General features: G+C 42.0%; 1 protein-coding gene and 1 long non-coding RNA gene across 3 annotated transcripts; both read left to right on the top strand.

The window, feature by feature from the left end:
• The first annotated feature begins 587 nt into the window (after nucleotides 1-587).
• LOC112567322 (brain-specific homeobox protein homolog) lies at nucleotides 588-16561 on the top strand. The gene is given in 5 exon segments (XM_025243969.1): nucleotides 588-680; nucleotides 13416-13712; nucleotides 14064-14203; nucleotides 14206-14250; nucleotides 14433-16561. Coding segments are annotated over 4 exon segments (759 nt in total). The 5' UTR covers nucleotides 588-680; nucleotides 13416-13426; the 3' UTR covers nucleotides 14721-16561.
• LOC112567323 lies at nucleotides 5638-7713 on the top strand. 2 transcript variants are annotated; one of them, XR_003099791.1, is made up of 3 exons: nucleotides 5638-5733; nucleotides 6052-6922; nucleotides 7234-7713. It is a non-coding gene; the product is annotated as an uncharacterized LOC112567323 (long non-coding RNA). The 2 variants fall into 2 exon arrangements; XR_003099790.1 differs by having other exon boundaries at nucleotides 6052-7111.
• Nucleotides 16562-21953: the final 5392 nt, after the last annotated feature.

The raw sequence follows: 21953 nt of genomic DNA, 5'->3' as shown, positions 1-21953 counted from the left end.
TCTTCAAACAAAATCACCACAAATGAAGCAACATAAACACTCATTTCCTTCCATCAGTCCCTTATCTGCATCTGATGCCGTGGAACGAACATTTATCTTTTCACTATGTTTATACCCTGAAGTCTTATATTGTAACCTGCTTATCTTTTCTTTTCTTCCTTTACTTTTTCTTCCTCTCCCTCTTAAAATGTGATGTCACCCTCTTTCTCCTTTAATTTTTTTTCTATTTCTCATTTTCACAATGTTTCTAAAATATTATTTGAACATACAATATTATTTTAGTATACAATGTCTTTTTTTCTCTCTATCTTTCTCTCTATATACATATTTCGTTACTTAATTACAGCCGACGCTCGTGAGCATACGGATTTTTGTTGCTCCTGTTGTCCGAATTTCCACACGAACCTCACAGTGCAAGCGAAGGATGAGGAGAGCTGCTCGAGACACGAACTCGGAGCGCGAGGGTTGTCGCTGGTCCATTATGGACTCGCGGGAGGCGGGGCTTACGAGGCTAAAGGCTGTGTGACAGGCGGTGTTTGTGTTAGCCTGGTAAGCTGCCCACTCTAATTGCAATTGGTCAGTCGCCTTCGCACGCTGCACACGACAGGGGGTGAGCACGACGGGGCTAAGCGGTCCAATTGCTTCGGCGTTCACTTTCATCGTCGGCGTACTTGAGAAAGGTGAGAAAGTTGTCTTCGATGTGCTTCCTCTGACGCTTGAACTTTCTCGCCCAGCTTTAAACCACTTTTTTTCAGGGTTTTTATTTACTCTGTTTATTATTATAAATATTTCCCAGGTAATACATAGTATGACAACATTCTGCACGAAATAAATTGTTTTGAAATTTATAGCATGGCGGTATTTATTCCTCTGACAGTGCCTTAAACTGCATCGCTTTAAATACCATTTTGGAATCGGTACCTTCTAGAAAAGAATTTCTTAATTTTCTGTTGAGGTTTTTCATTTTTATTTGAAACGACGCCATGACATTTACTCTTACACTTATTGGTATGGCTTTGAATTTTATATGAAATCAAAATATAGAAATGCCGCTGGTGAAACCTGTCCCGCCGATCTGTTTTGGCAATAATCGTCTTTTACTTCGTTCACATTTTAAATTTTTTCCAACAAAATGACTATTTCTGCTCCTGGCGGTCACGATGGAGGCTGTTTATCACCTATGTCTGCCTTATGGTGACAGTTCACTGTCCAGATTAGGTATCGGGGATGATTGACCCGTGCTCAGTTTGTGGAACACAATGGCATGGAGGAGAGAGCCTCACGCGAGCATGAAGTGGTCTGTAGGTAGGTAGGCACCTTGTGTCCTTTAGTGACACCAGCTCGCTAAGTTTTACTTTGTTTCTTCTATGGTTGGATTTTGTCCCCATTGACAACACAGTAAGGGTCAACGTAGGACACTTGCAGGGTGTCAGGTGGCAAGAATTCTGTTTACTGTCATGCCTTACTAGTTTACTATTTTACTATTTTACTTGGACGTCTTGCGCGGGGCGACTTCTATGTGAGAATCAGCTTTCATTTTAAAGTGTAAACAAAATATACTGATGCTCACTGCTCTTTTACTGTTCATTTATTTTATTTATTTATTGCATGAGGGCTGTCCGGATACATAGATGTCGATCGGAGAAATTAAGTACTCTTTCCACCACCACACACACACACAAAATATAGCAGACAAGTGAAATATAGTGAAAAATAAAAAATAGAACAAAGTAAAGCTTTATTTTAAAACATTAACATTTTCCTAAATGTTTTCTGTTCCGCTTGGATAACCGATAAGAAAATGACTAAATAATGCAACAGTAGACGAAGCACACAGGCTTCTGTAAACGATTCTACTCCTCATGCGTTCATACTTTCTCTCCTTTCGTCTTGGTCTGTCTCCTTGCTATCAATGATCCGAGTCATAATGCAACTTTTTATTACGATACAGTTAGTTTTCCTAACATTATCTTCTTTATAAGAAAGATGGCCAGCTTGTGTGAGCTTATGGGTTCTTTTGGCTGCGTTAAAATTAAGGTTACACAATTGATAGCACTATTAATGGGGACTGCAACTATTTCGACATTTTTTGGTTTTCTTTTTCAGCTACTTTTATTATTCGATATTTTTATAATTTTCTTTTTTGCATTGAAATATAAAAAATAACACATATGTTTTTTGCGCCAATTTCTATCTGAGCAACTGTTATCTGTAAAGAGATTATTTTATAATTTCGTTATATATATATTATCAATTTTTACAGCTTTTATATCTTTTCATTAAGGGTTTTTTAAATAAATTAAATACACATATCAACATACAATGTATAAATAATTTTTCAGCGAAGAATGGTAGGGCAAAACAAAGGGTAAATTTCTTCCTAGTGGGATCAAATGATCATCGTCCCTATTTCGGCACCTTGTGGTGCTAAACACTAGCAGAAATGCAAGTATGTAAACACAACTTATGTACTACTTTGACACCAGCGGGGTATCTAATTAACTTACGAATACAGTCTGTATTCATAATAAAAGGCTGAGTTTTATACGAGAAAGTAAACACACAATGTAACCCCACGCTGTGCGAATTCTCAGCAAGTCGTTGAGGATCGTCGTTTATGTGACGATGTGCTCTTATCTAATGAGGACGGCGGACATCTATAGTGCTATTGAGTTGTCCTTCGAAATATTGTCAAATAATTTGTCGTCTGATAAGTGGGTCTGTGTTCTTTAGATATATAGATACCTTCCGGCACCTCAAACCCGGGCGCTCTCCTTGTGAGTTGATGTCGCCGGGTTGAGGCACGTGGAAAATGGATCTGTGATTTGATACTGTAATACACTTGTATTAACGACTGTGTATAGTGGTTCAGCAACTAGTGGTTATGCTTATGACCAACTTTATTTGTCCCAGTGGGCGATATGAACATGGGAAAGTGCACTAGTAGTTAGTCAGGGTGGTAACTATGTTAATATATTTCAGGATGTGTGAATGTGAACTAAGTTATCTGTAGATGATGAAAATATGATTTACAGATCAGAAATGAAAGTTTGCCTGATTTCACGCAAGAGAAAAAAGACGACTGTAAGACATCCCCTCGCCCTACTCACACATGTTTCTTGCTTTCACGACTTTCCTAGCCACCACTCTGTCCGAGCTGTTGACACCTTTGTGGAGAAGTTGTTTTGCTCCATTATGATCTTCTCTGTAAGCTTTGATAATGTTTGCTCCTATCATTGTATAGTGTAGTAATATTGGAGATATTCAGCTTAGTTTAAGTCTTATTTCTGTCTTGACTGACTCCCTTTCCCCCATTTCTTATTATGTCTGTTTGCTTGTTTCCTTGTCTCCCAATTTATTAATTTTGTGGGTTTTTTTTTTTTTAAAAAAAAATGGTCATCGTGCTGCTTAAAATTTGAGAAAGAGGCTTGTTTGTACTTTGACTGCTGTTATTATCATTCGCACGCATTAACTATTTTAATTCAAAATAATCTCATCGAGGTCCAAATATTTTATTCACACACACACTATGAGTTTTGCACTATGAATTCGCAGTTTTCATCCTCCACACAATATATAATGCTGCATCTATGACTACATCATGGGCTGTTCTAGCCTCGTGGCGGCCCTGGGCAGAGAAAGAATCAGTGGCCCCTGTCGCCCTCCAACCTCAATAAAACCAAGTGGCGGCCCGTGATATTCTCATGATGGCAGAACTTTCTAATATTACATATACTGTAGCTTACTATATTGACTCTAGCAATATTAGTAAACACAACAGACTAATTAACAAGAAACAATGTTTTTCATGCACACTGCCGTCTGCTCTGTCGTTATTTTCTCTTTCTGTTTTATATTCAAGATATAATTATATACATATATTGGCGTGGCGGCCCCCTGGGATTTGGCGGCCCTGAGCAGGTGCACAGTCTGTTCATGCCTAATGCCGCTTCTGAATGCAAACACCGATGAAGAATATCGATAATGGAAAGGATGAGGGAGTACTGTGTTACACATCTCAACGCTCGTGTTCAAAACGTAACACGTGTGCGAGTGAACAGGTCTGTCTGCCCATGTGAACCTTGAGGTATGTACACGCCAGTCTTGGAGTAAGTGTCGAGCTCTCAAGCGGAGGCTAGTGGTCAGTTTGGGGACAGTCGGATCAGCGTCAGGTGAGACAAGCGTTGGGGGCGGATAAGATAAGCGGCACTTAGTGGAGCGAGTTACAATGCACTTAATCCGCCAATCAGCCATGACCATCACGTGGTGCCAGGTACTTGTCGCAGTTCTCATCCTTGTAACGGTCAGTTTGCCTTCACTTGAGTACTGCCGCAACAGGTCATCAGGTGTGTTTTGAAGTGACCCAGGGGCTGTCTCGCTTGCATGAATAAAGATTTTTTTTCCTTCTGATTTTTTTTTTTCGAAATGAGCAGCGAGAGCAAAAGGCCGATACTTTGTCATCTCCCTGATAGTCCTCACCCGAAAACTCCGAGCGTTTTCCTACTTATCTATCAGCTGTCCTCTGATGTAGTGGACCCGTTATCTGGAAACTTCGGTGAGAGCCCAAACTGGCCTCTACACAAATGGAAGAGGGGAGGGAGAAACAGATGCCACTAAGGGACGTACGCACGAGAAGTTAGCATTCACAAGTGAGTACACTCGCTAATCTACTATTTCTTTCTCGAGGAGCCTGCTTCTAGCTCACGGAGAGATTACCCCTAAATTCCACGTGAAACACCAGCAAGCCAGCATTTCTCCAGGGACAATTTTCACATGCTCAAGTCAATCACTCATTCCCCAACCCCACTGTTTCTTTTTCTTTTATTTTTCTCTCCCTCTCCCTCTCCCTCCTCCACCTCTCTCCACCCGTCCCCAGTTCTCTTCTGTCGTGTCCTTTTTCCACAGTCTGTTTTAGACATTCTCACCGTTCTCTCTTTCTTATGGTCATTCTCAGTTTAACTTCCACCCAAATATCTCGCTTTTTCTCATTTTTTCGCGTCTTCACTTTTTCCTTATGCTGCATCTAGATTCCCACAGTTCGTTATAATCTCTCTGAAAACAAAGGAAATAGTTCTTAATTGATAAACAGTAGACAGCTCTTGACTTGTCTGTAGAGACAAAGACATTCATCACCTAAACATCGAGGTGTCACAGTTTAATATATTTCTTTACGCCTGAAACACGTTGCATGAAATTAGAATTCGTAGCTTTTAGACCCAAAACCTCAGTCAGGGTCAGTTAGCTGGCATTCCTTATTCTCTCCGACATGACCGGACACCGTCTTAAAGATTAAACGTTTTCACAGACTCGTTTGCTAACTCCACCTCCATGCCATTCCCGTAAAAACACAGGCAGGCTGGCAGGTATGTGTGTATGTGCGTGCGTACGCGTGTGTGTCCATACGCCCGTGTGCATGTGAGTGTTAAATGTCGTGAAAAGGTGGAGTTCAGGCTACATTGCTACAGGACATTAGCTGTAGTGCGCTGCTAGTAGTTGTTGATGTCGGTCATGTTGGTTTACAGTCTGCAGACTCAGCTACACATACAGAACGCCATGTGTGTGCGTCATACCGGGATTACGTCATCTGTGTGTATTTGTCGTCATCGTCTTGACGTCACTTATTTCATTGACGTTAAGCGACGAGCAGGTTTGTTTTAAATGTCACGAAAATCGCCGGAAATAGGGCAAGGAGTATCATAGAAACATATTCCGGTGGTATTTTATTACCAAGAGGTATGATAAATATTATATTAACGTTTTTCTCTTAATCGCACATAAATTTGCCGAGAAAAGAGATAAAAGGTAGTATTTCTAAAAAAAAGTATTAAAAAAAAATAGTGTCGTCTACATGAGCTGATTTCGAAAAAGAAAGATGCAATCCTCGGTAAAAGAAAACAGACCAGATGCTGTTGCTGAATGTTTTCTTTGACACTCAAACGGAGTTAGTTTGTGATCATTTAGGAAATCCTAAAGATAATGTCAGCAATCGCCAGTGGATTAGTGATTTGTTCAGAGATGTGTATGTACAGCTCAAGTCTCTGCTTTGTTCAGATGTGCCGTGTGAACTTCGTCCCCACGCTGTACTCAACAATGTGCTCAAAACATTCCAAAAGCGATTATTATCCAGCCTCTTATACAATACAATCAAGTCTTGGACTTTCAGTAAAACGAAGAAATCTTCTTCCTACAGCACTGCCAGCGATACAAAAGCACGAGCTGTTAAAACCACGAACTTGTGGTAAAACCACGACCGTGGGTAAAACCAACTGACTTCTGGTAAAAAGCTGGAACAAAGATCAAGCACCAAGTATACAACATCGACATTTCTACATCGTCTGGTCTACAAGTAACATCGTGACACAGTCACAAACACACCATCGTTAGTATCCTTATCCATCACAATGCTAAAAACAACTGACGATGTGAGTGCTCGAAACGGTATTTTAAAAAAAAAATTAAAAGGGCGACAAACGCATGAGGGAACACGTGCGAGTAAGTAGTATATTTTGCATGCAGCTAAATAAGGAAGAAATAGGTTTTTACCTCGATAAACATGAATCAAATTTTTATTATGCTCTATTTTTAATGGTAAAATGTCATCTTCAACAGTCAGATGTAACTATAAAATAAAAATGCAATGATGGAAAATAACTATCACATAGAAACAATTACAGGAGTTTATCTCAAACAAAGTGCACGTTTGAAATGTGTTTATATTTTATCAACAATAATACACATCGAAAAATTATCTCAAATACGCCGGCTTCTTGACCACGACAACCTGAGCGATGTTTCGTTATTTGATTGGAGGACATGAATACATTTGGTGAACTTAGCCACACGACCTCTTACAAATACTATTCACGCACATCAGAACTCTCCAGCATCGGACAGTAGTTTCCTTCTGCTTTCCTAGTCGCAGGTGAGAAGGCCGATGTCTGAAGACTTATTTCTCGAAAATTAAACATAATTGTGTACTCATAATCATGCTCAAATTATTATTTTATGATAAACTTAACCGATCATAACGAAAAGATTTTGCGCTCGTGTTTGTCTTCTCAGACGGAAACAATTATAACTAAAAGAAAGAACAACAGAATGGACGTGTCATGTCAGTTAGTATTTATATTGAAGCAATTGTGTCATGAACTGATTTCTCTGTCTGCGACACTTATCCTCTATTTTTATAAAGCATTTTAATTCTACTGCCATGTCTGCGCCATCTTGTAACAGGTTTTGTATCAGTGCATCAGCAGTCTCGACTTTAGACTGATTCCTTCTTCATCAATCGCTCCAGAAAGTTTTGCGCTGTCACAGCAGGTCTGATATGACTAATATTGTACATCTCCAGAAAACTAATCTTACAATGACCGTCAAGACGATGCTGTAACAAGAGTTGTGTGGATGGAACGAACACAGATGATGGAGGTATATTTTCGTCTGCGGAAGATGGGCCCCAGCACCAAACATTGTGATTTGAGCCTCCATGCAAACTTCATAATAAATTTCAGCTACTTTTCGAAGCAGAACTTGATTGACTTATCGAAGATCCCATGCAATGGCAAGGCTATGCATACTGTTGGTATTCATCTTCTTAACATGAGTAGCTACATCACGAAGGCACACCATAATCTCTTTGTTTAAAAAGACAAGGCATCCATTATTAGTGTTATGTCTCTGTGCTTTTACTTTTCGTAAAGCTTTGAGCCTGTCTTTGACGGTGTGTGAGGCGTTAGATAAATCAGTCTTGATTATATTTTGTGGTACGGTGTGCATGCATGTTTGTGTGGGGAGAACTCCATATGTGCATTTAAATGTGTTTGTTGTTGTTATTATTATTATTATTATTATTATTATTATTATTATTATTATTATTATTATTATTATTACAAATTTCTCTGAGTCGTATTATCGCACGTGAGCACACACACACATGAGTGAGTGACAAAGCGAAGTGGGAAAGGTTGTTGGTGAAAATAAAGCTTCATTTTTACTTTTCCCCATCTCCTAACTCTTTTCAAGTAGGCCTGGCTTATCAGCAATTAACAAAGAAGCTTTATTAAAGTAAGAAGAGTATCTAAATTAATCTTATTACCTAAAAGCTAGATTTCTAAAAATGACCTCACTAAACAAATGACCCTTAACCTCGCTAGAAAGGTTTCACTAACTTGCTGGTTGCTTGGTTGTCTTTTGGAAGTTGAGAAGTTAGATTAGCACTAGAACTAACATTACAGCTAGAGATATGATCATTCATCCGAGCAACTCTCCTGTCGTGGGTGGGCAGACCACCGTGGCCCCAGTCGCAGGCACCTGTCACCTGCGTTACGGGTCCTGCTGCGGCCCCTACGGCAGCCGGAAGCGTCTTGCGTGCACCACTTGCGTGCTGGAGGACAGCGTGGTGGCGTGCTCCTTGGCCAGCGGGAACAAGAGAGTAGCCAGCAGCGGGGATGAAAACAGACAAATTGGCCGCCATTTAGACCCGTCATTTCTCCTGATTGCCGTAATAACGGGAAGCGCCCTGTCCGCGCCTCTTGCCAACGCGGCTCTCGTGCGGCCCCGGCTCGACAACCTCTTGCCGGCTCCTTGCCGATGTCTCTCCATTACAACGTTCAGTCTGCTTATTATCTTATTTGCGCGCCGCCAGGACGGACCCCGGCCATTTGCCTCTTGCTTTCCTGCTCGTGTGAGAGCCACCAGCCCGCCATTACGGCATCGCGAATAGCTATTAGCTTATTGGACCGCCAACGGGCCTATCAGGGCCTGGCTCCCTGCAAGAATGTAGCTGCCTAAAGGACTTCACTGCAGCCTGCCATCGCGCCATTATCTTCCCCCACGTCCAAGCCACCATTGCTTGTAGTAGTGTCCATTTTTTTTTCCTTTCCCCCATTTTTTTTTCATTATCAGGGAAAGGCGAATAGAAGTATACGGAGAGTCTTTTAAAGGACGTGTCAGTGATGCGGTCATAAATGATGATGGAATTTGTTTACCGTTTACACCACAGTGTGACTGGGGGGGGATGTTCTGCACTCATTCTACCTTTTTCATTCATGCTTCAGTGTCGCCAGTATTACCCTGTCTGCAGTGTAACAACATTAATTACTGATGTTTGTGGTGTAACGACATTTGCTGATGATGGTTGTTGTGGACCATCAGTCTCAGTGTTTCAGATGACACATTGGTTTCTTTGGCTCTGTGTTATTTCCTAGCTGTATTTTTTTTTTTTTTATCAGTAACTGCCTCTAACTTTGATGTTACAGTAGTTGTTACAGTCTGCGTGTGTGTATGTAAAAATATTACTAAATGAAATTCATTAAGAGAAGGCACTGCATACAATTAAGTCTTACTTTATTGTATAGCTACATCTGTCATTTTATTTATTTATTTTTCTTTTCGTGACCAAATCTTTCACAGTCGAATACTGTGACTAATTCTCACTTTCCTCTCTCTAGCTCGCTCTCTTTTTCACTCTCACACACATACATGATGACATTCTCACTTTCCTCTCTCTCACACACACATACACACACATACATGATGACAGTATTTAAAACCTGAAGCTTATAATTTTATCAGTTAGTGTCAGTATATTTTCTTGTGGACGATTTCTGTCTGACAGCTTCTCATTGACACAAGCTATTATATATTTTTTTAATGCAGAAGGGACGGGATGATGGACAAGTAGAGAGATATAAGTGTGTGTTTGTGTGTTTGTGTGCTTGTGTGAGTGTGTGTAGGTGCGTGCGGGTGCGTGGAGGCGCTCCTCGGCTTGTCACTCGGCATCTCGTGAAGCAGCAATCCCGCAGGGTGTCTCTTCCTGTCCATTTACCGTGTTCTGTCATTATCTGCTGCCTCCTGTTAATGTGAATATTAGTGGCTTAATCAAAGAGGGGAAAAACCGGCAAAATGCGGTTTGCACATACGCTCTGGCGCTTGCTCTTTGACTTCATAAAAGGATTAAAATCGCGTTGCCAGCGGCCTGACAGAAAGGCGAGGAGTAAATGCTATCATTTGGCCCCAGAACTGCGCGAGAAACTACAGAAGTGTTCGTGATTGCGGCAATTATCGGGCAAGGCGCACAAGAAATGGATCTTTGACATCACTCCGAGCTGCGCTGTCCTTCCTCCACCCTGGTCACGTGATGCACCTCTCTGGCCTGCGAGAAAATGGAATTTGGGCCTGACACTGCGAATTGCTTGTAACTGCTGGCAAAAAGATAATAATAATCGAAGTTGAGGGAAGATGGAGGTGTCGAATTAATTGGAAACAAGGGTTTAGGATCATGGACTTCGTTTTTTTGTTTATTATTATTTTATTTTTATTTTTTTTTAGTGGTCCATCTCAGTGGATTATTCACAGTTTCCCGTGGTTTATGGTATTTTTTGGACGTTTCTTTTGGAGCCTTAAATAATTGCACAAAAGCAGCTGAAAACCTGGGTATGGTTTGCTAGTAGCACATCGTATTCACACTTGGAAGTATTAAAAAAAAAAAACTTCTCTGAGGCGCAATCAGATTTTAAAATTTAGTCTTTTTTTTACCCTCAAGCACAGGGAACATTTTTTAGAAAGCCAGACAACTTTCCGACCATAAATCATTCAATTCATGCATTCCTAAAATAAGATAGGACAAAAACCCCAGTTTAATAAACATACTGCAATGATAAATGAACATGTTACAATCTGTTAAAAAAAATACTGCAAAGATGAAGGTGTTATAATCGGTTTAAGGAGCACTCTGCAGTCATAAATGTTTGGCGAGGTCCCTGCAGGGAACTGAAAGCTTGTAACAGCCAAAAAAGTTGCTTTTTCTGACTTATATACATTGCTGGGGTTTACAGTTAGAAACTGGGATATGGGACTTTACATATGAACACCCACGCTCTCTCTCTCTCTCACACACAGACATGTATAGACTATGAAAGTACATATACTTAACATTTTTTTGCCTGCGTACCATAATTTCGCTAGCTTGCCCCAGAACCACAGAAAGAATCCTTAGGAGAGTGAAAGACGAAAAATCACGTTTGAGACGATATTTATGATTTTCGGAACCATTTCAAGTAGAGAAAAAAAATAGAGATCATCAAAACACTACACGTTCAGGCGAACGCAGATCCTGACGAAGGAGTAAATTTTCAATTACCCGGGTAATTTAGAACAAGAAAACTGTAGAGGGCAGGAATTATTTGACTCTGATTCCTTGAATAAAATTTGACCCGCGACTGATCTTCTTGTTTCGCCCCTAATGATGCGCGCGCCGCACTGCGTTAACGCAGCTGGTTTCACATTCTGCCGGCATCAGGACAACAGCGGCGATGCGGCAGAGCCAGGCGGCGACGCTGGGATTTGGCATTCGCTGCCAATAACGATAACCTGATTCCACTTCGATTCCTGGGAGTGCCCTCTCATTGACACGTTATTGAATTATCCCCCTTCTTGTTATTGCTTGCCTAACTAACGCCCCTCACATTCTTTGCACGCGCGACACTTGCTGGCCAATCAAGGACGCCATGCTTGCAGCAAAGACCTCCCTTATCTCTTTGTCCGCCGCCTCTCTCCTCCTGCCTTTTGCCGTTTGGCTTGCTGTGCCAGTGATGCAGAAAGCGATCTACCCCCTTGAACTGTTTAATAAGTGATGTGTACAAGTGTCTTCAAAAAAAAAAAAAAAAAAAAGGAGCTAGTTTATTCTTCTCCTGTCTCTCTTTCTTTCTCTCCTCTGACGACTTGGGTTTGCATACCTTAAAACAGTGGTTCTCAAAATATTTCGGACCGCGGACCACTTTACTAAAATAAAAAAATATGGCGGACCACCAATGCCTAATCTCACTGTGTACCATGAATTTCAAATTTAAATTGCCGCATTTGTTTCATTACAATTCAAAACTAGATGTACTTTTGTGACAGTAGTATAGTAACAGTTTACATAAAATTACATACTTCGCAAAGTTATTATTAAGTTTTTAATGGGATGAATGTAATTGTTTTTGATGAGATATTTAGCTGATAAATATCACTTTGCTGACATATGATGACTGACATCCGCGGACCACACTTTGAGAACCACTGCCTCAGAAAACCGTTGACGACATGGTTATACTATACTTCACACACTATATATATATAATGTAATACGTTTTTATACGTTCGTGCGATGTTTGGTGACTGCGAGAGCAATGCAGTTAGTTATTTTTTTTTTTTTCTCCTTTCTCATTTTCTTGCCGTCTTCCTTTCTAATAGACATTTTTGATATCTTTTAAGAACTTCTCATAGATTAAAAAAAAAATGTTGGTTGGTTTTTACAGAATAAGACATGTTGAATGTGCAGCATGAAGATCTCAGAGTCAGGTGTAAGGTAGTGAAAACCAGGGCTTCTGCTAAGGCTAAATTCTTTGGGGTCCCAGGATTTTTAAGGGGTCCCTGTTCTTTGCCCAAATTTGAATGGGACCCCTTTGACGAAAATTGAAGGGGTCCTCCGAACTTTTAATGCGTACTGTACGCAATTTTTTGCGTAAGCAGAAGCCCTGTGAAAACTGTTCACTGGCTGAAGGTGGTAGTCGGAGGGTAGGGGTGTTTGCACCCCACGTCCTCTCTCTGCAAGTGTTGCAGCACTGCGACAGCGACACAGCTCATTTGCAGCGTGCTTGATTCGTTTTGCCGGCCAAATCAGGCGATGCCGCCCGCACAAGCCGACCCCAGGGACGGCGGTCACCCAGGCCGGGCGGGGGCTGCAGCAGGGCCGATCGCACCGCTGATTGCCGTAATGCGGTCCTCCGCTCTCCTCCCGGCTGACTCACACTGAAAGGCGGCGTGATTGATTGCGTTTCGGCAACTCGATTTGCGGCTCCGGATCCTGCTTTTTCACCCTACCACTTCCTCTAATTCAGCTCACAGAGGTAGAAAGACGAATTGCAAAAGTCTCCGTGTTGATTTTTTAACACCAGACAACAGTGTCGTTCAGTCGAGAAAGGAAGATGCGAAGAAACGTGTTTGCTGTGACGGAAAAAGAATTCGCTGAAATAATAGTTAGAGGAAGTAGACGAAATTTATTTATAACGAGGATCATAAACTGCTTTTCTGTAAAGACTGTTCATTTCTGTTTACTGCTTCAACTAATTAATACACTACTTAAACTAATTAATGAAGAATGGAAGGAGGGGAGTGAAAGAGGAAGGAAGGAAGGAAAACTCTTCAGAAGGTTGTTCACGATGACTGTGAGAGTTGTCGATCGTTAGAGAGTTCTCATTCTATCGCTTCTCGATCCTGTAGTATCTTGTCTTCCTATCACTCACCCTGCACTTCATGTTAGCGTTAATATTGAATTTTCGACATTTTTTTGCTATTTGAAATGTTTTTTCGATGAATTTTGTCCCAGGTGTGCTTTACAGGCAGGTTTCTGACGTCAGAGTTGTATTTTGCAGGACATCTGACAATGAATCTACGTGGCTTCTCAGAGAGCGGCCAGTCGCGGCCAAGCAGTTTTTTCATCGAAGACATCCTCTTCGCCAAGCCCAAGGCACTTCCGGTCACGAGGGAGCACAGCGGTGTTGCTCCACCCCTCCCGACTCTACCCCGCCCCGCCACATTCCCAGAGTATGGCTACGCCTGTCTGGGGGGCCCCGCCTTCTACCCCCACCCGCTCTTAGCTCACGCAGCTGCTTCCACGTTCTTCCCGAAACAGGGTTCTGAGCACCCGGCTTTCTTCATACCTGCATCGGGTACGTTTCTGAGTCCTCTGTGCTCTCTTACCTGGTGAGGTCGCGTAAGCTTGCTTCTTTGTCTGTGGAAGTGATTTGACTGGAAGTTACGTGCACTTCTTTCAAACTAAACATGCACAATACCCACAATTCAAATAAACTGATGTGTTCACAATCCATATATATGACCAAGAAAACATATACAATTAGTCAAATATGTTTGGCCTGACATTTTTACATTCATTGCTGTTTTCGATTTTTAAAAAAAATCCTTCACGCTATCTTTGCATGTCAGCTATCTTTAGGTGTGCGTGAGGCGACCGTAACGTGATTATAACGTGATTGTAACGTGATTATAACGTCACGCTGCAGGCTTGCCCCTCAGCCCGCTGTTCCAGCACGACAGCCCCGGAAAGCACTGTCGCAGGCGGAAGGCTCGCACAGTGTTCAGCGACCAGCAGCTGACGGGCCTGGAGAAGCGATTCGAAGCCCAGCGCTACCTGTCCACACCCGAGAGAGGATGGACCTGGCTTCACAACTCAACCTGTCTGAAACACAGGTGAGACGTTTGCACTCTCGCACTCAGTCATCAGCATTTCTCTCTTCGATACGTTCTACTATCCCCGGCATTGTTATTAGTATGCCTTGCAATTCACTATTACAAAATGAGTAAGGGTACGTACACGCTACACGTCTTGTTTTAGCTCGCATTGTGTGTAAATGTGTTTTCTCTTATTTCAGGTGAAAACCTGGTTTCAGAACAGACGTATGAAACAAAAGAAGCTTCAGCGCAAATCTCAAGAAGATTCGAGCGGAAGTGCGGGGCTGAGAACAGCTCACGGCAGTCAGGCTCAAGACACCGACTCGGAAGACGACATGGATGACGGAGGACGGAGGGTTCTCCCAAATCGGACGTCCCCGGATTTACGCCATGAGTCGGAACCTGACCCCGATGACCTGGTGGGGTCAGATGGCGAGGAGATCAATGTAGTAGACCCTGATTCAGACCAGGTGTCCAAGGGGTCTTGAACATAGTACAGAATTCTTCAACATTTTTTGTCACGAGTGACGAGGCAACGAGTGAGGCCTGCTCATTACTGTAAACTGATGCTGTAACCATCAGTCAGAACACTTCTACACACCCTCCACCTGTATATTGCTCTGTCTTTGGGGAAACCTCTCCAGGATGTAGAGACTTGGAAAAGAGGGAGGGTTTTGAGGCGGTGAAGATGTTCTGGAAGCACACAGCTGTACTATGTGGTCTGCACATGCCAGCACAGCTGTATAGTTGTGTGTTTGTCTGTGTGTTGACGCTCACCAATGAATAGACTGCGCTAACAACGTGTCGCCTTGTGTATTGTCAGCAACATGTCGCTAGTTCTGTAGCTTGTTACAACTTGTTTCTCACTGACATTGTCTGCTTTTAAATCTGTCACCCTGGCCTGAGAAGACGAAAACTCTCTGTGTGTGTGTGTGTGTGCAATAAGCATGTTCATAATAAGCTGACGTCCATAGTAAACTGGTGGCAGGAGGTCTGGAGGACTGATCTGAACACTTTTCACATCTGTGTGTGCGTGTGAACAGCTGAAGTGTTGTGAGATAACAAGACAGAGACTTTTGTCAACTCGGTCATCGGTCAAAGATGTTCGATCACTGAACATGTACATTCATTCTCTGATTACATGTACACGTAAATATCAGTAGTATATATCATAGTCAATGTTTATTGGAGGTGAGGGCTACGGGGAAGACTACAGGCTACACACGATGCACAATGACTTTCGAGTCCCGTGTCGATGTTTTCTGGATTGATCACGTTATGTAGACTACATTAGTTGCGCCAATAAGCTGCTACTAATGACAGATTTGTCTGTAACACCATGTCAGCAGTAAGGTGAATATAGCTTTGTGGTCATCGAATTACCTTTATGCTTGTTATAAAGTAATTTGCTGTTGATATTAAAACGGAAAAAAGAAAAACACCTACAGGTTGGGCTAGCTCGTATCGTTTAATAAGCAAGATGATATTTTAGTAGAAGGCCACTGCAGAGCATGCGCAAAATTAACTATATTTCTTGATTGTGTTATAGTTTCTGTCTTTTTTCTCCAGCAGGTGGTAGACTTTACCATTTTCACAGAATAGTTCAACATTAAAGATCCGACGAATGCTGTTCATACTTCTGTTCGTTTACAACAGTGAAATAAGCCATGAGGTCGTTGTTTCCGAAATTTTTACTGTCATCATCGGTTCTAAAACTGCTTCCAACTGCCTCAGTAAAACTAATTTAGTGGAGGAGGAGTGGAGGTATAACTCCTTCTCTCACTCTACACACTCACTCTTCCTCCCTCCGACAGAACTTTCGTTAGCGGTTTTTTTGTTTGTTTGTTTTTTTTTTGTTTTTTTGTTTTTTTGTTTTTTGTTCAAACCACAGTCAACACCTGGACAGTGTGCAATGCGACAGACAGGGCTGGTGACGGTGAGCGGAGGTGTGACGCTCAAATCATCCATGCGTGCGGATGGATACATGACGTGCCGCAGCCTCACAATAACATCATGGAAAACAAACAGATGCTTTGTTTGTCCATTGTATTTGTGAAAAGTTGGACTCAGCCTCCGATTTCATACATCTGACAGTTTTTCAGCCGTTGTTATTTACAAAACTACATGTGTGTTTCTTGTCTAATAGAATGAAATGTTTTCAGTGCTTGAGTGGTAAGCTTTGGGTTTCGCATTATCCGAGTAACGAGTTAGTTACACTGCAATTTGTGAAAGATGTGTGATAGAAGGTGTCACATTATTTGTAGACTCTTGCATATGAACATAGCATGCTTGTATTTAATGCGTTAATTATGAAATGGGTAAATAAAGGTCGCAGAATAAATATCATTTTGAGACTGTATTCTCGTGAAAATTTCGTCAACTTTTTGAGAGTTTTGCGTGATACGAGTTCTTTTTGATGATAAAATAGTTTTGACTTTGTGGCGCTACATACAGATATGTTTGTGTAATATGTCAGATGGACTGTCAAGAAACTATACTCCTAACCAAAACCGTAACCAAACCATAATCCAGAGTTTAATTCTAGCTTATGCAGCAGTCCTTGGTGTACACTTTTCAAGTCAGCGATTTGAAAAAAGAGTCACAAAACAAAGGAATGAACGGGAAAAATCCACAAAGAAAAAATATAAAAAATATAAAGGAAGCTTTAAAAAAATTAATCGAAGACTTTGTAAGGTGTCATGCTGTTAACACTGCGCTACGGCGGGTTGCCAGGTAGACACCAGTGTCCTCCTCATCTGCTTCGTGTGTCTGGGTGCACGTCACTGGCTGGCCTCTTGCCAGCAAACCAATCAAATTTTGCCCGTTACGTCCTACTTCATCTCGTATAATGATAGATGTGAAGAATAAACCTAAAGAGAGACAGACTCAGACTGATCATTTCTTTACCAAGTGTAGGTTGGCGTTCGTTAATGAAGGGGAGGTGGATAATTGACATGTGCAAACATTTACACTTTATAACCTAACAAAAGAAGTAACTAACCTAAGTGTACAGTTGAATAAAGGGAAGCAAACAATAGGAACAGCACACAAAGGACAGAAATGTTTCTAGCAAACAATTGTTAATGGTGCAGCTCTGGCTAATAAAATCCCAGAGCTGGCAAGAATTGGACAAGCCGTTAAATTCTGAAGCCCAGTAAAAAGAAATCTAGTATATACATAACGGAAGACGTACAGTGGACATAAAGAATGGAAACAACAGGTGAAATGAATGGGATAACTCTTGAGTGTATAAAACATAGCGCGTGTGACAGCGCGAGCTAACTGTGAGATTTTGCAGCTTAACAAGAACATAAGCATGACCGAAGGGAGGTAAACAACGGAAACAGCACACAAAGACCAATGCTGCATCTAACCAGCAGTCACATGACGTACTGAGATGACGTACTGAACATGACGTGTTGAAATGACGTACTGAGGTGCACTAAAATGACGTAGAGAGGTGACACACTCCATAGACGTTATAGCATAACGTCCATGACCACTCACATGACGTACTAACATGACGTGCTGACATGACGTGCTGACGTACTGACATGACGTACTGAAATAATGTACTGATGGGCACTAAAATGACGTACTGAGGTGACGCACTAACATGACGTGCTGACAGGACTTTCTACATTTTTCCAGTTCCCTCTACGGCACTAAAGTTTAGGGACTGAAGTTTTTTAAACTTTGAAGATGGCGTTACATTAGAAATGTTTGCTTTATGTAGACACGGTCTAACGCACTTAGTCAAAGAAAGGGAGGTCTCAGTGTTTAATCCAAGCTCGCTACGAACCCATCTGAGACCGATCACATTTGTGTCTGCAAATTTCACAAAGTAACTGGCCTTTGTCCACGCTAATCCCTGCTTAGCCATGGACCTAAAGAGCCTCGATAGCGTTTAGTGCTGTTTATCAGCAACACATCAGTCAGGACCAGGGACCAAGACCCACCAGTTGAATGACTCGTTGCACGAATAGCCTACCTAGACTTGAGCTAAAATTTTGTTTGATTATTTAGACAAGATTTTTGGAAAGTATTATTTTCATAGTTCATCTTTCAACTCCGCGATTGAAAAGCCTGCTATTTCTTTGTTATTCACCCAGCTGCCCATTTCGGAGTGTAAAGACATGCTGGCACCCGAGACCCACACTATGTAGAACCCGTTACTTCAATCCGAGGCCACAATGCCTACAACTCACAAAGGCACTTGCTAAGTCTCAGCTATCTATAAAACCTATAACGACACTCAGTCTAGTTCACGAGTGAAGAGAACTTAAGCCGGTCCCAGTAACTTAAGGCGATTAGGTCGGATGAAAGTACTTAACGAGCCAATTATTTCTCTTGACACAGTCAGCACTGATTTTTTTTTTCTAAACCCATGATCAGGAAGATTAAGTCTGCGACGGACAACACGATGCCAAACTCTGTGGTGGCCAACGCCAAACCCTCTGTGTACCCTACTCTGTGCAACCCACAATTGATAAATAATTGGTAATGCTTAAGTTTCGCAAAGTCTTTAATTTTTAATGTTTCTTAATAGTAAATAAATCTTCACAGCAGCAAAGTAATTTTTTTCTTTGTTGCTGTGACCACGATTGGAGATGTTATTGTGGTTATGGAAATGGAGATGTTATTTTGGGTATGGAGGAGAGGGAGAAGCTTCAAGTGCAGACTTCACTATCGGCGCAGTTCTGTGGGGTTCATGTCCGCTTGACCTTTGTTGATCCGTGAACTTTTGGGTGTGTTGGAGCTCACTCCTCCTTCCAGTTCGACTGTTGTCCTCTGACAGATGTGCTATTTGGAACTGTATTTGTTATGGAGTGTATTCGGATTATTATGATATGTTTGATATTGGGCTGCGGATTGTGGTTCGACGCTGCTCTTTGGCGTGGAATACACAGTCTGCTACACAGGTCACCTTATTTTGAGGTGACATCACCTTCTGTCATTTGTGAAGCGCCTTGAGCTTGTCCATACGGCGATATACAAGCGAATGTTCATTTTTGGCTCTCCTCTTACATGCAGCCCCAGGTCTTCGCAAGGGGGCAAACGGCAAACATCTGGGTCACGTTTTGCACGATGAGCAGAATTGGAATCGCACATTTACTGCCTTGGCACATCAGCAAATCATAATTGCGACTGTAGCTCTGCTGCACACTGAAGGAAGACCGGAAAAGACGAGTTTCCACTCCCTCAGCGCATGCAGGTCACGAGTTGTGTGTTCCCTCGCCAGAGGACTCGGTCCTTTTGTTCTGTCGTCCATGTGCCGGACACTGCATGGGCAGCCGCCGGAAGTGTGTGAAATGACGAGCGCGACGAGTTCCGACCTGCTGGACTCCAGCATTTTCCAGAGGAAACGGCAGAGAATGTCGCGTGAATATGCAATAATCCCATGACGGCGAGTCAGCATCTGTCCACCTGGTCCCTACAAGTCTCGAACTTTCTAAAGGGTTGGCGGGAGAGCATAAGGCAAGGGAAAAAAGCAGACGTAAAACTAGCAGAAGCCCCATGTGCGACTTGTCGCAGACGACATCCGGTGGCCGGGGCGTGACCGATATCCCCAAAGGTCGGTGATCAGGTCTCGCGAGACCTCGCATTCAAGCTCCGTACGCGAGTTACTCCCCTTGTCCTGACCCTTTGCTCTGCGAGTGACGGAGTGGCGGCGGCCAACCAAGGGCGCTAATTTTCCATTACTCGCCTAATGTGAGTATTTGCCCGCCTCCGGCCTCCTTCCTCGTCGACACGGAGCCGACACGGATGCCGAGGCGTCTGAGAGGACCAACAGCGACGCCAGTCTCAGCAACTTCAGGCGAGGTTGGCGCTGACTCTACTCGCAACACCAGGCTGGTTTTTTTGATGTTTGCGCTTTCCATTCCTTTAGCTATGCAATCTCTTGTATACCTCCTGCAGACAGGATGTTTTTAGAGATGGACATGCTGCCAGTTCTAACGGATCACCAGATATCCTTTGCGATTTTTGCTAATTGTTTTTCATGACAAAATGTTGTCTCGTCTCGATGACGATGCTAATGATATTGATAGTAGTGTTGCAAGCTTTTTCTCCTTAATTGTTTATGTAAAGCGATTAATAGATTTTACTCACATGTGCTCCTTCAAACGCCTCCATGTGTATGTTTAAACCAGTCGCATGACCTTTCAAGCCTATAAACCGTTTAAACCATAACTACAATGTGAACAGTTTACAAGCCGTTCAAATGACTACAATAACAGTCGTTTTCAAACCTTTCTTATAATGCTTCGCTAACATATGACAAGAGTAATCCAAGTTTCCAAACCTATGCTATGTCACCAAACCTTTCCTATGACTGTAGGTTTAGCTGCTGTAATCAAAGAATATTCCCCTTCAAGCTGTAGAAAAATAAACTACAGGTAATTATTCTCACAAGCCACAAACGTGCCAAGAAATACATTGTCCCTAAAGTGTCAGGGAATGCATCATATTTTAGGAAATACACCATAAAATGTCAGGGAATTTGTCATGTGCCAGGAAATACACTGTAAAATGTAAGGGAATGCGTCATAAGTGCTAAGGAATACACCTTTAAATGTCAGAAAAAAACACCACAAGAAAACGCCAGGGAATGCAGCATAAGCGCAATCCACTGTAATAGCCCCCAAGCCTCCATTCCTCATCCATCCCCGCCCTCCATCCTCTGGCAGCAAGTAGTAGCACAAGAAGCCACACTTCCTGAAAGTTCTTCACGGATTAATCAAAGAGACGGGAAAACGGAAGCAGCGACAGCATAGGGCAGGGCTCGGCGAGGACCGGCTATTGTGATTCTCTCGAGCCCCGTGTGGATCATCCGCGCCCCTAATTGGTGTCGGGAGATTAATTTAGCGCCAGTTCCCTCTCCAGTTAAGGAGGCTTTAGCGCCTTAATATGTTGCTCCATAGGTCTGGGCTCGCAGAACAAGGCATCGACTGGAGAGAGCCGGGCTGAGCTGGTGAGGAGGCAGACAACAGAAGGGTAAAGCTTGGCTATGGACAGACAAGTGGAGGAGGGGGTGTGTGGAAGCAGTTTTGCGTGAGACAAGATTAAAGTAGAGGATCCGAGGCTTATGGACTATGCCCAATGAGATGCGAGTTGCCAGTCAACGATGCCAAGATGGCTGCAGTTAATCGAAACACTTTTACACACAACGTACTCACACGGGGAAAATAATAATAATAATACAGCTGCACCATACATTCAAAAGTTCTTCGCCTACGTTATGGTTTACAACAAAAAATAAAAATTATTATTTCTATATTGTTGACAATACACTAGAGCCTGATTTTATAGGATAAAATATAAAATATAAATTCAGCAAATATTCAAAATAAAAAAATCAATGTTATATGTTTTCACTAATTAAACAAATAACGTAGTTATTTTATAGTCTGCCAAACAAATAAACAAACAAAAGGTCTTCAAAAACGTCTTTAAGAAAACTACAAAACAGAAATGAGTATTTTCAAGGCTTTGCAAATAAATAAGCTAACAGAAAATGCTTATTGAAAAGGGTTACAATAGTAAACAAACAAGTAGAAATTTATATTATTTTTACAGGGTTTAAATTGAAAATACAGAGAAGGTTCATGGTATAGGTTTTAACACAAATAACCAGAAAAAGGGTTATTTTTGGGGGCGTACAATAAAATGAAGTAATAAGCAGGCAAGAGAACAATAATTTAAAAAAAAAGTCAAAATTT

Source organism: Pomacea canaliculata, linkage group LG6, assembly GCF_003073045.1.
Source record: "Pomacea canaliculata isolate SZHN2017 linkage group LG6, ASM307304v1, whole genome shotgun sequence".
Taxonomy (NCBI): domain Eukaryota; kingdom Metazoa; phylum Mollusca; class Gastropoda; order Architaenioglossa; family Ampullariidae; genus Pomacea; species Pomacea canaliculata.
The sequence above is the reverse complement of the archived record's forward strand: the minus strand, read 5'-3'. Positions and strand labels throughout refer to the sequence as shown.